This window comes from Strix aluco, chromosome Z (assembly GCF_031877795.1).
Source record: "Strix aluco isolate bStrAlu1 chromosome Z, bStrAlu1.hap1, whole genome shotgun sequence".
Taxonomy (NCBI): domain Eukaryota; kingdom Metazoa; phylum Chordata; class Aves; order Strigiformes; family Strigidae; genus Strix; species Strix aluco.
In genome coordinates this window covers 77,846,610-77,860,942 of record NC_133971.1, presented here as the reverse complement: position 1 = coordinate 77,860,942, position 14,333 = coordinate 77,846,610, and the positions used below count along the sequence as shown (strand labels likewise).

Below are 14,333 nucleotides of genomic sequence, written 5' to 3'. Positions count from 1 at the left end.
AAAGTACCCTAGTATTGTTCAAGTGCTCCTTAATACTTACCATATTATGATGCTGTCATATGTAAAACCTAGCTTTTCTTCAGCATGGCCAGTATTACAAAGAAGCTGAAAATAAAAGAAAACATTTATTATTTATAACTCTTTAAAAATGACTATGTAAAACTAAATTTCTTTTAAAGAAACCTGAGAAATTTCACTCATGGCAAGGCGAAGTTTACCAACTTCAGACTTCCCTGAGAATTTCTACTGTTGGTATTCTGTTTCTATATATGCTGGACACACACAATTCTGTGGCCTCTAAGAAAGCTTGAACAATTGTGTGAACTGCCTACTGGTGAGTTTTTCAACTCCACATTGTTAGTTGGGCAATTGGTAACCTGAGCAGAGATGAAAAATACTGAAGTCAAAGCACATCTGCATTCAAAAACAGGGCTCAGGTGAGCGTTTTGAAGCAAAGATTGACACTGATGGTCCACTGTCATGTTTTGCCACAGCAGCACAGCTGTAGGAAAAAAAAAAAAAACAGAAGGCATTGCCAATGGTAAGTGTCCCATAACTGACATGTGGCCTGGCCTGCCATCGATTCCATAGAACTTGTACCTCTGAAAAATCAGCACAAAGGTTGAATTTATACATACAAAAAGACACCTATAAACAGTTGCGAATTCTGAACATTTCAGCCATATCTATCCATTTTGAACACCAGCCTGAAGATTTACAAGTGCAGTTTTTATGTCCAAAGCCAATTTCAAAAGGAGCAATCTAGTGTGTGCCAGTGTTTTAGCCTCTTGAGGGAAAGGAAAACAGTCTCTTCTGCGAAGGAAAACAGCATCAACTCTTCTTAGAAGAGCGGCAAAGAAATTCCTAGTAATCTCACATTTACTACCTCTACCTAAAATAAGATACTTTATTATCATGTCCAAATCTCAAAACATTTTTCCAAGCACTTCCAAAAACTCAAGTGACTAATACCGATTGCAGTAGCTTTGCACTTTGTCCTCTCTTTTCGAAACAGGCATGTGTTCGGTTCTGAGCCAGCGCAGTATTAAGTTTCTCCTCAGTAAGGAATTCATGAAGCTTTTCTGCTAACTAGTGAATACCCCAGCTCTGAAAGTACTGAAATGTACCAAACCCTGTGCCACATTCTTTATATGTATTTACTGCTAACAGTACGAAGTTTATAATAAACTAACCAAACAGTTAAATTAAGGCTACTGTAAGTTGAAATATTTAACATGTTCCATGCTCCTGTTCACCTCCACCTGAAAAACCAGCACACTGCACAGAAACTCTGCTTTTAAGTAAATTCATTTTATCAGCATAATGATTTAAATTCAAACAATACTTAGGTTTATGCTCAACAAGTAAAAATTCTTCCAAGCATCACACTATGTTTTAAGAAAGCATTTTTCCTATTGTGAAAAAAATACATAGTGATAATGCTGAAATTTGAAGTTGTTAATGAGATAGATTATTAAATTGGCCTGGATCACCACCACATTTGCGGTCTAATAATCTCAGGTAACTGAAATATTTTGGATTTTGCGTTTTTCTTAACAGTCGTACAACCAAAAATGCTTATAGAACATAAGGAAATTATATAACCTCTTTCCCCCACCTTTCAAATTTAAGCAATAATAAAACTAGACAATTGGTGCATTAACTGGTTATGACAGTATGTCACTTCCTAGAATCAATCTATTTTTATGTCATGTTGTTGGACTGCCTGAGGCCACCACTGCTGCTTTAGCATTTCTATTGATATCTTATGAACTGTAAAAATTGGCTGGCAGAGTGTAAGCAAAACAGTGTGAGAAGATAGTGAGTAAAAACAGTTCATTGTTCACCTTCAGACAAGTATATCAACAGTAGTTTAGGCTAATCATTTATACATCTAAACCTCTCCCCATCATTCCACCCCAGACACAAATGAGAAATTCTAATTTAATATACCAGATTACCCTCAACAGGTTTTTTTCCTACTTTAAGAAAACCACAGAATGATAATTCTCATGTAGGAAAAAACATTTTTGAGAAAGCTGCTATTGTGTGCACTATTGCATTTCTGAAGCAAGTCTCCTATCATCGCACTTGTCATCGGTTTGCATCTTGAACGGTCCCGAGATGAAACTAAAGCAGATGACGTGTTCCAGAAACTCACCTAACCTGCTGCAATTGCTAAAGAGCATTCAGTTCACTGGACCAGCTCTAGTCTAGTTGTCAGTAACCACTCTTACCAAATACATATAGCGTGGTTATTGGCTCCTCAATACCACTTCCCTCTATATATGTGCTCCCACTGTGCACACCCTTACTGATGTAGAAACAAACTTGACTTTATCCTGAAACTCAGTGATGTAACCTGACGATAGTTCTAACTTTTATTAAGTTTAACTGCTGTGTGGATACAAACTTCTGAATGTGATAATTATTATCAGAGTGTTTGATGGTCTCTGTGTGTACATGTGAAATACTTCTCAGAGAACGAACAGATAAAATTGGCTAAAGAAGTAAAGTACAAGATTAGCTACTGTAGCTATTAGTTTACTCTCATTCCAGTGTGCCACCATTACTTATGTATCAGCTTTGTTTGTTATTTACACACTGTACGATGTGTCACGTCCCGCTCAGACGAGGGAGACAAGTGACTCAGATTCGCAAATCCCCAATGAAGTGGACAACAAGTCTCTAAGTCCAAGCATTTATTAACTACCCACAATGTACTAACTGAACACACGATAACTGGCTAAGCATATCGCAAGTTGTGGCAAGCAATACAATATGCCTTGCATTTCTTAATGGAAAAAGGAAATGAGGGAGATAGAGGGAATGGGGAAATACAGATCACCGATCTAGGTTTCTGCACTGATCCCGCTGGTGAGGGTTCCAGGAGGCATCTGTCTTTCACTTGCATTCGTCTTCTTTGCTTCACTGCGCTCTCCAGGGCCCCCCCCCGCCCTTTCTTCCCCCCCTTGATTTATACCCACTTTTCTTGGGTCCGTCCCTCAGGTCAGCCCACATACCCACATATCCCATGTACGGGGAGGAGTAAGGTGTTTCATGGGATGATGTAATTAGCATGATCATGTTAGCCTTCATTAGCATATTGAGGGGTGTTAACTTTAATATGCATTTCGTGGATAATGAAGAAAAGGTCATTAACTGGACAGATGGCCCTTGAAATTTGGCCAGGTGCACCAGAGCAGAGCCGTCCTGTCTCCACAAGGCTCCCTCCTCCAGCTGCATCTTGTGTTATTCAGTCAGCCTTATCAGCTTCGACCTCCACACTATGCACCCTGTGACTCATAGTTTTGCCTTGCAAGTGTGTGAGGCATTTCTTCGATCAGCCTCAACTTTTGCTTTCTCAGGCTGTTTTTCTTAGTTTCTCGCAGGCCTGGTTTCTTGTCTCTCACACTATGCTTACAAGGATTTCCAGCTAGAAAAGAATTTAAAAGATGGACAGCAAGATTGGAATTCAAAATGTTTCAATGATTTGAAAGGAGCACCCAACCACAGTAAGAAAATTCTATTAAATAAAAGGAACAGCATATCATATCCTTCGGTGTACCACACATTAATAGACAAAACCTGAAAGGATTTGAAATAATAGACAAAACCTGAAAGCAGAGAAATACAAGATGTCCAAAAAAGAATCAGAACGTTAAATACAAAAACAACTTTCAAAAGAAAAGCAGTATCTGTAAGTTAGCGTAAACTATGAATAAATGAGTTATTGTGATGCAATTTCAGGGAAAAAAAGGAAGTTTTACCTTTGGAAATACTAATAGGACTGCATTATGTTTGAGATTAAAAGATCTTTTTTCCACTTCACAGGCTGCTTTCAAAACTGTATGTAGAGCAATATTTTGGGCACCATATTTTAAGAGCAAAGAGGAAAAAGTGTAGCAGAAAAATGAACAAGGCAGCTAGAAAATACAGCCATGAAGGCTGAAACATTGGGTTTTAGTCTAGGAAATATAATCCTGGCAAGAGTAAGGCTGGATTGATACATGTTTAAAAGGGGAAAAAGTCATGGAAGTTGCTATAAAGAAGATACTGTTCAGCTGGTCTCCATGCTTTAGGTATTCGCTTAGTTAAAAGTGTCTGGTGTTAAATATATTACAGGTAAAACTGCCACTTTCTTCTCATTTCACCTTCAAACAACATTAAGCAGGTCAATGATTCTGACCCAAATGCAGTGATTTTTGTAGATAGCTGAATTCTTAATAAAGCCAAGTAATTGTCATGTTTGCCTGTAACATTTAACAATTAGCATGCATATCACTGTAGCATAAGTTTGTAGGCAAGCAGTACCAGAAAACTAAAATCTGCTTTTGGTTATACATTGCTATATTTCACTAAAATGGCAATGACTTATCATATCTTGTAAATGCCTGGAATTATGCAAATGCACTTTATATTTTTCTTATATATAAAATGTATGTATTTTTATAGACAGACAAGTTTTATATATTTATACATACATACACATTGCTCGTTAAAACTGCAAATAAGTCAACTATAAGAGTCTACATTTTTGATACAGTCAAAGAATGGGAATAGCACAGACTCTTTGAGCGTATGATTTAATATTAGGACAAAACGGTACTTACGCTAAGCCAGACAGTGACTAACCTACAGTGAAGGGTTTTTTCATGTTTACTGTCAGCTATGAGTTTTTCATGCTGCTTGGATGAGTCATACCAATATGAGTAACACATCAACATGTCTTGGAAACAGTAGCTCTAAACAACAAAACCACAGGAGGTCAACAGCATACACAAACTGAGTGCACACAGAGACCATTCAAATTTATATTTAACAGAATAGTCACAGCAATTACTAGCAAAAGTACAGTATTACTCTATGCACCCAAAATGTAATTATTACACTAATTTTGGAAATACAGTTTGAACCACCACTGGTAATATTTATGAGGAGACTACTTTGTAGATCCTAGTCTTAAGGGAAACCCCTACTGAAATTGTGGACTCTGGATTTAGATCCATTAGCTCTCCTCCAGGTTTGTTCCACAGCCGAATGTCCCTAAGCAGATGTTCTGTTCCTATCTGCGACATGCTTCATCATGAGATTTCAAGTTTTGCCCATAGTGGTTTAGCTACATGGATGAATGTTACAGTCAGTCAATACTGTACTCAGATTCTAAGATACTTGGGTTTTGCAAATGACAGCTGAGACTAGACTCTAAAATGATGGATGAATCAGAGAGACAGAATCCATGAAAGCCTCTATAGCCTCAAACTCAATCCATATCCTAGTGAAATTCAGCAGCGTGGTCAAAAGCTAACAGATATATAGAGCAGAATAGTAGAAACTCATAAAGTGACAGAATTACTTTTGAGTAGATTGAAAAAATATTTTTCCTGTATCACTGATGCTATTCAATTGCTAAATTTAAACTAAAATTAATTTTCACATTGTCCTTAAAGAAGCACTTTTCATTTTGAATGAAAAACAGAAATCCCTATGACATCTGTGGGTCTTTTTTTCTGTTCATTATTTAAACACGCTTTTAGGTTAAAAAAAAGTATAAAGGATCTCTTGAAAGCTAACAGTGGGATAAACCTTCTATAAGAAAAGATTGTAAATAAATACTTCAAATCCAGAAGGTATTTTCCACTAGGTAAATGCAATTGTACAGTTTCTTCTGGTTTTCAGTGATTTATCGCTTACTATTCTCACAGGGGTGGGGAAAACCCCAAAGAAGTAGCCATGATGTTTTGGTATTAATCAGCAGAAGCTGGGAAACTTCAAGGTGCTTGCCTTATGTAGGAGGCCACATAAATGAAAGATGGGTAATCCTACTCAGTTTATTGAAGCCAAAGACACATACCAAGCTTGTGAACAGCTGTGACAACCAGAAATGTCACTAACGATTTACTTTAGGTTAAATCCAAAACCAGTTTTCAGGTCAAAATTCAGGTTAGCTTAAATAGTGATACAGGTGGTTTGAAAGGAACAAGATTATCTTTGTCTAATACAGATTAGGCAGTACTTCACAAACATTTTAGCCCACAAAACTGCAGCTTCACTTATTAGATGATGAGGGGCTGATGAGAAGAAAAATTTCTAAGGCTGGACTGCTGCAATTCAGAACTAAACATATCTTTCCATAGCCTGAGCACCACTAGAACAGGAATGCTAATTTCTTGGAGCAAAAAAAAAAAGTTACAGCACCTGTTGGGCAAGAACGATCCACACTGTGCAGATGAAGAACCAAAAACATGAACATCAAGGTTTTTACTAAGAAGAAGTACTAACTAAAACTTGAGGAATGAAATGTAAGCTTTCCTAAGATATTATATATACAGCATACTTTGCACAGTAAGTACGGGTGCTGTGGGGACTTGAACGTCACAAGTTAACACTTGTCTTGAAGGGAAAGAAGTGAAAAGGGAATTACATCTCCTAGGCATACAAGCTTCATACAAAGTATCTGCCTTATGGTATAATTCTTGCAGATAAAGTAACAAATGCTGTTGACTGCTGACCACCATTATTTTAATAAATGTTAAATTATTTAACTTCTGCATAAAATCCTGGAGTCTAGTTCAGTAATTTTTAAAGGTTGATTGCTTTCCTTAAAGAAAGGGGAATAGGGGGAACAAGCCCCATCTTAAAAATCTAGTCCTCTTTCCTTGAAAAGAAACCTGAACCTAACATACCTCAGGTATCTTTAAATTAATACAAAACTTAATGTCTACCATGATCTCTGTCAGGAGAGTCCACCTGAACTTAGGTTACTTGTTTGCACGTGAACACAAACATTTTGCTTCCCCTGAACAAAAAAGTAGAACTGTATTTCTTCCAAATGCGAGATTTGCCCAGTGTCCGAAGGAAAAAATCTGGGGCAGTGGAGAGCAACTTCTTAGTCTGGTGCTGACATTATCTTTTAAGTATAACAACATTCCTAGAAGGAAAATTAAATTTTATAGGCTTTCTGTATTACCAGAAATATGCTGTAAAAAAGTTTCAAAGGTCCTTTCCCTGTTCATAAGACAAATATCCTAGATAACTAGTTGCCTTTCAAAAATGGACCATAAAATACAAGAATTTACAAACAATCATCTTCAGTATAATTCCAAGACAGGATACAGACATCCTCAGCTCTTAGCACATCTTCCTCACACTCTTCTCTCACAAAGGGGGAACTGAGACTGTACCAATTCATGGTATAAGACCAGAGTGCAAAAAGGAAATAAAACCATCTCCCCCAGGCTCCAGGCTTTCACTCACTACTGAAATGAAAAACACAGAATTGCTCCAACCACAAGGCAGACAATTCAATACAATTTGCAATTTTTATTCTATTTTCCTAACTACCTTTACAGCTCAAACAAAAATAGGCACGCTGCGCTACCTGTGGTGCTCTATCAGAAAGGTGTACAACTTACCAGCACCTTTTGAGTATCAGTCCATCCATTTATGTAACACTCACAGTGAAGCTCGTGTCTCCTAGCTCATTGACTGCAATGCACTTTTCCCTTGCCTTGACAAATGGAACACTGGTCCAACCACAACCATTAAGTATGCTACAACAAACATCCTTTTCTTAACATCCTACCCATCTCCCATCAGTCCTCTCTGCTCCTCTCCACAGGTTCCTCATCTACCCCCAAACTGGTACTTGCTCTCCTTCTGAAGGCTGTTCATGGCCTCTGTCTTCAGCCTACACTCTAACCCTACAGTATGGTTTTACTTCTTGCCTCCTGTCAGCTCACAATGACAGCTTCCAACATATCCATCATACTTTCAGGTAAATACCTGTCACATTCCCATTATTTGGAAGTATGTGTTTGGAAAAAGCACCTTGAAAATCAGCATTATAATCACTTCTAGAAATCGCACCTTTATATCTTTTTCACTATGAAAACAGCAGTGAAAGTTGACTATTGCTCTTCTATCAGTGTCCAAACCGCTGCATATTGTGCTCATTGATACAGTCCTCCCCATCCCTACACTCTCCCAGTTTGCATTCAGAGAGTTTGGCATTTCACATTTTTTGATTCATTTCTGTGGAGCAGGAACCAATCTCTAGCTCTACTTGCGCAACTTAACCCATTAATTAGGAAATATTTCAGGCTCTAAGCACTAAAATATTACAGAAATTCAGCCAGTAGGCCATGTAGACAAACTTCAGCATAAACCTGCATTCACATATTTGCTTGTCCTTATTTTTCCCTCTCCTCTCCCATAGTATATAGATTTCAAGTACTGTTCCATGATAAGCTGTTTCATGAATCTCCCAGACAATGTCTGATAAGAGTACATACAAAACATTCCGCTTGTATGATCACTTGTTCTATGACACCATTTGAGCTCTTACCTTAGTAAAATTATTCAAGTGACCTAGTTTTCTCATATTTGAAACGCCTTGTAATTTAGCCACATTTTGGAGAATCTCTCTCATATTATCACAGGGTTCTGCAAAAGAAAACAGGTTGTTAGCAGATACAGATAAAAAAGTCAAAAATCTAAACATACATTCAACATGAAGTTTCCAAAATATAAGAAGTACCTTCCTGGTCTTAACTAAGGATGCAGATCATTTTCACCTCAAGAGGTATCAATTTGATTTATGCTTAGAACCAAAGCCAGACATACCCAAGTTCTCTAGAATAAATGCTAAAAGCCCACGAAGGAGAGAGACTCCTATTTTAAAGCGTATTTTAATCTTTACCTTAGATTTACACTTGCCAAAGAAATCAATTTAGCATCTGAAACTCCAGTCCTAACATCTTGTAACAGAACAGCTTTATCCTTAATCCCCTTGTAATTTAAAGTCTAGAAGTAAACTTGAAGATGGAAGTTAAAAGATAGCATGTTACTGCCATACCACATGACATTTTTCCCTCCAGACAAAAGGTTGGTAGGATTTGGGGAAGACAGGACTCTTTTCTGCTCTCCATATTAATCTCTGTCCACAATCACTCTAAACTTACTAGAGAGCTAAGACTTTCCAGTGACATGGGAACTGAACTACAAGGTAAACAGGGGGACTAGGAACATCTCCTTTCTTCTTAAGGGTCCACCATCCCAACAAACAACCCAAAAAACCCACAAACCAGGATTCAACCACCAATTCATGATCCTGAATTCTGCTGGGAAATGGAAAAGGACTACCAAACACCGTGAAATGAGACAATATTGCCCTGCCTTTGGGAATAAGGTTGGGAGTTGAGGCAGAGTGGGACAAGCAGCACAGAGGGGGGCTGGGTACAGAGAGCTGCATGCAGAGCTCCTAGAGCAGAAACTGCAGTAAGCTCTGTACATGGTGGTTACTGTGGCAGGACAGTTTTCAAAGAGAGGTGCTTGACTGCAGGATTCTCGTGGTCTTGGATTAGACACTGTGTGACAGAGACTACAACAATACTATCAATAGCACTGTAGTTTGAAATAAATGAAATACCAAGACTATGTGAACTACATTACCCAAAAGGGAAAAATTGCATTACACAAAATGAAATCTTTAGAAAAAGCCTGAAGAATCCAAACCAGTCATCTGGAAAGCAGCAAAGAGAAGGGTTTTGTGTGTGGTACCCCATGCTAACTGCAGTAAAAGAAACTTGCTTCCTAATGCAGTATGAACAGCTACAGCTGCATTTGTGGTGTATACATAGAGACTTTTACTTCCCTGTTCATCCTGAAAGGATATTTGTGTATTTTTCATTACACAAAGAAAATCAAATGTGTCAGAGACGTAAAGAAAGCACCTTCTTCAGCACCACTCTACAAACTAAGCTGAGTTTTTTTACCACCTACTGTAGTTTAAAAATATTAAACCAATGAATTTGAAAAAGCAGAAATAACTAGCGATCTCGTCAGGATATATCCAGAAAGTATTTGGAAAGACAAGACCCTGTACTTGAACTACCATCAGGAATACAAGACTGTATTTAAAGATTAAGACACCTACAAGCAGGCACCTGAAATAAGGTGTGTAAACCTGTAAACCCATTGTTGTCAATGGAGATCTCATCCACCAGCTAATGAAGTCAAAAACAATTAACCTGACTAGCCGCAAGATACCTATTCAAGAGTAAGGTGAATCAATCATGCTGGCTGCACCACCTATAATGAAACTTTAGCACATGTACAGACACGCTACTGCCACACCACATAATTGTGATTTTTTTCAAAGGATCATTGAGATTTTGGTAAGAAGACAGGTTCCTAAATGTGAGCATCAATTATCACCAGCTTGATGTGAAATACACATTTCCACAAACTTAAGTCACAGGATTAAGCAAAGTCAACCATCTGATACACAGCCACAAGTACAGAGTTACCCTGACTTGCAGAACAGTATGCATAGTGAAACTAAACACCCAATAACTGAATTGGAACACATGTGCACATCTCTCTGAATTCATCCCCAGCCCAGCCAAAAAAAAAAATCTGATACAATCACAGAAAAATCTTACTAGATTCATCCCGAGTTCAGGATTCTTCTGCACAGTTTACTTTTCCAGGGCTTAACTCAGTTTGAGAGGTTTGCAATAGCACAAGCCATAGAAATGAGAGAACAAGAGAAACATGAAAACAAGTAGGCTGCGACAGTTACGGCACTACAAATAGTTCACATCATAGCCCCTAACTTCAAGTCAATATAATATGAGAGAAAAATAACTTACTCATATTTTGGTTTCTCTGAAAGTACAGTTTGGCTGATTTCTATGCTTTGGCCTGCCTTCAGTAACAGGTGGGAATTTCCCTGGCTCACACCACTTTTGGACCTCTAACATACCCCATTACACTGCAGTAAGGCAGCCTTAGAGCTCTCCAGAATGTCTTACTTCAATACCCTGGAGAACAAGCAGCAGCGAAAACTTACCAAAATGACTGGAAATATGCTTGTAATTTTTGATTTTGAAAGTGCAGATGGCCACATACTCAACATTAACCTCTACTGAAACTAAGCTCGCTATATGGACAGGAAAGATCACAAGACTAGCCCAGGAAACCTCTTACACTTCATTGGCAATGAACATTTCTATTCAGCTACCTCAAGAGTGGGCACTAACTCAGGAGTGAGCTAAGTGTGCTGCGCAGAAAGGCAGCCAATTTGGATGTGAAGAAACCAGGACACGATGATGCTACTGCTTCCCATGTTAACAATTCTGCATCAGTGGCAGATCCTTATAACTAGGCTGCCTAATTAAAATGTGCACTAAAGTAATTTTACTCTGCTTATGAAAAACTGCAACTTTTCCTCACATTGTCTTCTTTCCACTGAGAAAAACTCATTTCTAGAGAGACAGAAAAGTCTGAGGAAAAACATCTCTGTAGTGCTTAGCACAGCGGTCAGGTATTTCCCTGAAGCTTCACTAGCAGATAAGTAATTTGAAGCAAAGTGGGGACTCCGGTATAAGATCTACAACACAGAGAACTGAGAACATCACAGACATTTTCACTATCAGATTGATAATATGAATACAGCAAGTTAGCTGGCTCACACTTTGATTAGATCAACAACACTACTGCTGTAGAAAAAACAAGATAGTAAAGAAATAAATACCCTCTAGTAGTATACCACCTCAGAAGGAACTAAGATTACAGAAGCCTTTTTGGCAAAGCCTTGTCAGTTCAAGTCTTCCTTTAAATTTCCCAAGAACCTTTTTGCAAAAAATATGCTCAAAAAAAGTTAACAAAAGAATTGTGACATACTAACTTCAAGGGAAGACTGGCTATGCTGTTTTCCCTTCTCTGGAAATGCATCATATATTAGAAAGAAGTAGAAAATTACTCAGGCGTGACTCATTTTTATTAAAAATAAAGCCAATAGGGAAGGTAGGGAGGCCTAACAGAACTTCACATGCAGCAATGTAGAAGAATTTAAACAAAATAACATGACTTCACAAATAAAGATATAGTCTCTTGCTAGTCTGTCCCTTACATTAAAATGGACTTGAAAATAGACTAAATACATTCTGGATTCTACCAACTAAGCCATGCGGCTTTCCTGTAATCAAAGATCAGATCTAGCACTGCATACCTTCCTGTCACAAAATCTCATGCAACAGCACTGAAGAACATGGATTAACGCAGGAATGGAAAAAACATGGCACAAAATCAGAGACTGATCTCCCAAAAGAAATATGGCCTTAACATTTCACTGTCAAGCTTAACAGCTCTTGTTGGTGTTGACAATGACTGGGTTTTGTGGGTTTTTTTAAAGGACCCCAGTTCAAACTACTGCTGCAGACATTTCTCAGCTCTAATTAACCCTTTACTCGAGCTCTTCAAAAGTTCATTTTCTATCTGGGGGAAAAAAAAAAGCAAAGAAGAGAAGCCACTTGTTATGATTTTAAGACCCCTCAAAAGTCTGTTCTTTCCTGACTTACCTCATTTATTACTGAGATGTTGACTCATACTCAGAATAATTTCTTCACCAAAAGGGTTGTCAAGCATTGGAAGGGCTACCCAGGGAAGTGGTTGAGTCACCATCACTGGAGGTATTTAAAGAGATATGCAGATGTGGCACATAGGGACATGGTTTAGTAGTGGACTTGGTAGTGTTAGGTTTACAGTTGGTCTTGATCTTAAAGGTCTTTTCCAACATAAAAGATTCTTTGATCTCGAGCAGGCCCATAGCAACAGCCAAGTATCTTCATGTTCTTTCCCATGGTGCTTCTGAGGGTGGAGCTGTGCAAAATGACTGTGCTGATCTTACAGCTTCCTTCTGCCAAAAGATGCACAACCCCTTCTCTTCCTTTCCTTCCCTCTACCCTTTCTCACTATATGATACACACTATCTTTCACACTCCTCTGGCACCCACTGACTTCACATTAAAAAAATTCTGCTAACTCAGCAGAATACTTTTCATTCTTTCGGCTATGTTAGCTTTTTGTGGCTACAAAAATCCACACAAAAGTGGCTGTGCCACTGAGCCATTCACAGGTAGAGTGGCGGAAGCAGGGCATACCCTTTCCAGAAGCGACCATTAGAAAAAAGTCTGACTATCTTTCTTTTACCTGCACTTTTACACTTGGCAAATTGTCCCAATTAATGTACACAAAGCCACTTTGCCCCAAATCTAATTTAAAAACTTCTTGATATATACAAAAATTTCAAGCCAGCACACTTGTGTTCTGCAACAACAGCTTAGCTCGCTGATCATTACTGTCTCATTTTCTCTGTATCTGTCTTCCTTTTTTGGACAGCAAGCACTTTGAAGTAGCAGATATCTTTGTTGTGTGTACTTCTGTTAGACCAAACACAGTTTCTCACCCAAAACTGTTTGCACTGAGTAACATCCAGTACATATAAAGATAATCTTTAGCACAGAGTGAAATTGGTGATTTTAAAACACTGGCCTGAAGAAATCTGCTGTTCTCTAATTCTTAACATAATTCACAGATGCATGTATATTAAAAATCTTCAAAGTTGTGGTGTTGTGTTTGGTTTTTTAACCACTCATGATCTTTTAAGGCTTGACTCATTCTTTCACCCCTTCAGGACTGTGACATTGTTTTTCCCCAGTGAGAATCATGATGCATTCTGACAGATCCTATTCTCCAGAGAGAAAGAACACCACAGCGCTCCAGCTACACAAACAGCTAGCACTCCATCTAATGCAGGGATGAAACAGGACCAGCAATAGCTATATTAACACAAGTGACAACGCCTTTCCCCTGACAGATTTAGCAGCATTGTTTGACCACATTCAGTACTCTAGCAGCACGCCAGTTCGCTATTCTGTTATGCACATGTGAATGAAAAGCAAAAAGAATAGTAGGCTTTAGCACACAAATAATTCAGTAACTCGAGTCAGGCATAATGAGTTAAACTGAGGAGTGTATATTTTATATGCATTACTTTGTAGATGCTAGGACAGCAGCTGTACACAGTAATTAATATACACACAGTAAGTAAACTCTCAAGTGAGAGACTGCACTAGGAGTTGCTATCACACCTACTAGAATCATAGTGCCAGAAATTGAAAGAAGAGACTAAACATGCCTTAAGACTTCTCTTAAAAAAGGAAGCTGTACTTCACTAGTTAAGCATTTCATCATTGACTAATAACACAAGAGATATCTTCCTGTTACTGAAGAATCACAATATAAACAGATGATCCTGGTGAACTTAACATACACCTCATTTATTATAGATTTTCAAAGTCTAAGTGCTATGCAACTTTATATTGCAAAGCTGCTCTTAGTGGCTTGTTAAACTTCATGCTGCCAAAACTAAGGAAGTTGAGAGAAACACACACCAACTAGAAACATTAATGCACTGTTCTCCACTTCCACTGAAATAGTCATGAGTTATCAGTTACTAAAAGCAACGAAACATTAGAAATCAGTTA

The 14,333-nt window shown here is 38.1% G+C and overlaps 1 protein-coding gene across 5 annotated transcripts in view; it reads right to left on the bottom strand.

Moving 5' to 3' along the window:
* RICTOR (RPTOR independent companion of MTOR complex 2) overlaps nt 1-14,333 on the bottom strand; it is a 101,881-nt gene that overhangs the window by 68,953 nt on the left and 18,595 nt on the right. For all 5 annotated transcript variants that reach the window (XR_012621733.1, XR_012621731.1, XR_012621730.1 and 2 more), the window contains exons 3-4: nt 8,348-8,445; nt 41-105 (exon numbers count right to left, since the gene is read on the bottom strand). Coding sequence is in view for 1 of the 5 variants with exons in the window: in XM_074813291.1 (XP_074669392.1) it covers nt 41-105; nt 8,348-8,445 (163 nt within the window). In the remaining 4 variants the exon portion in view is untranslated. The remainder of the gene's footprint in view (nt 1-40; nt 106-8,347; nt 8,446-14,333) is intronic.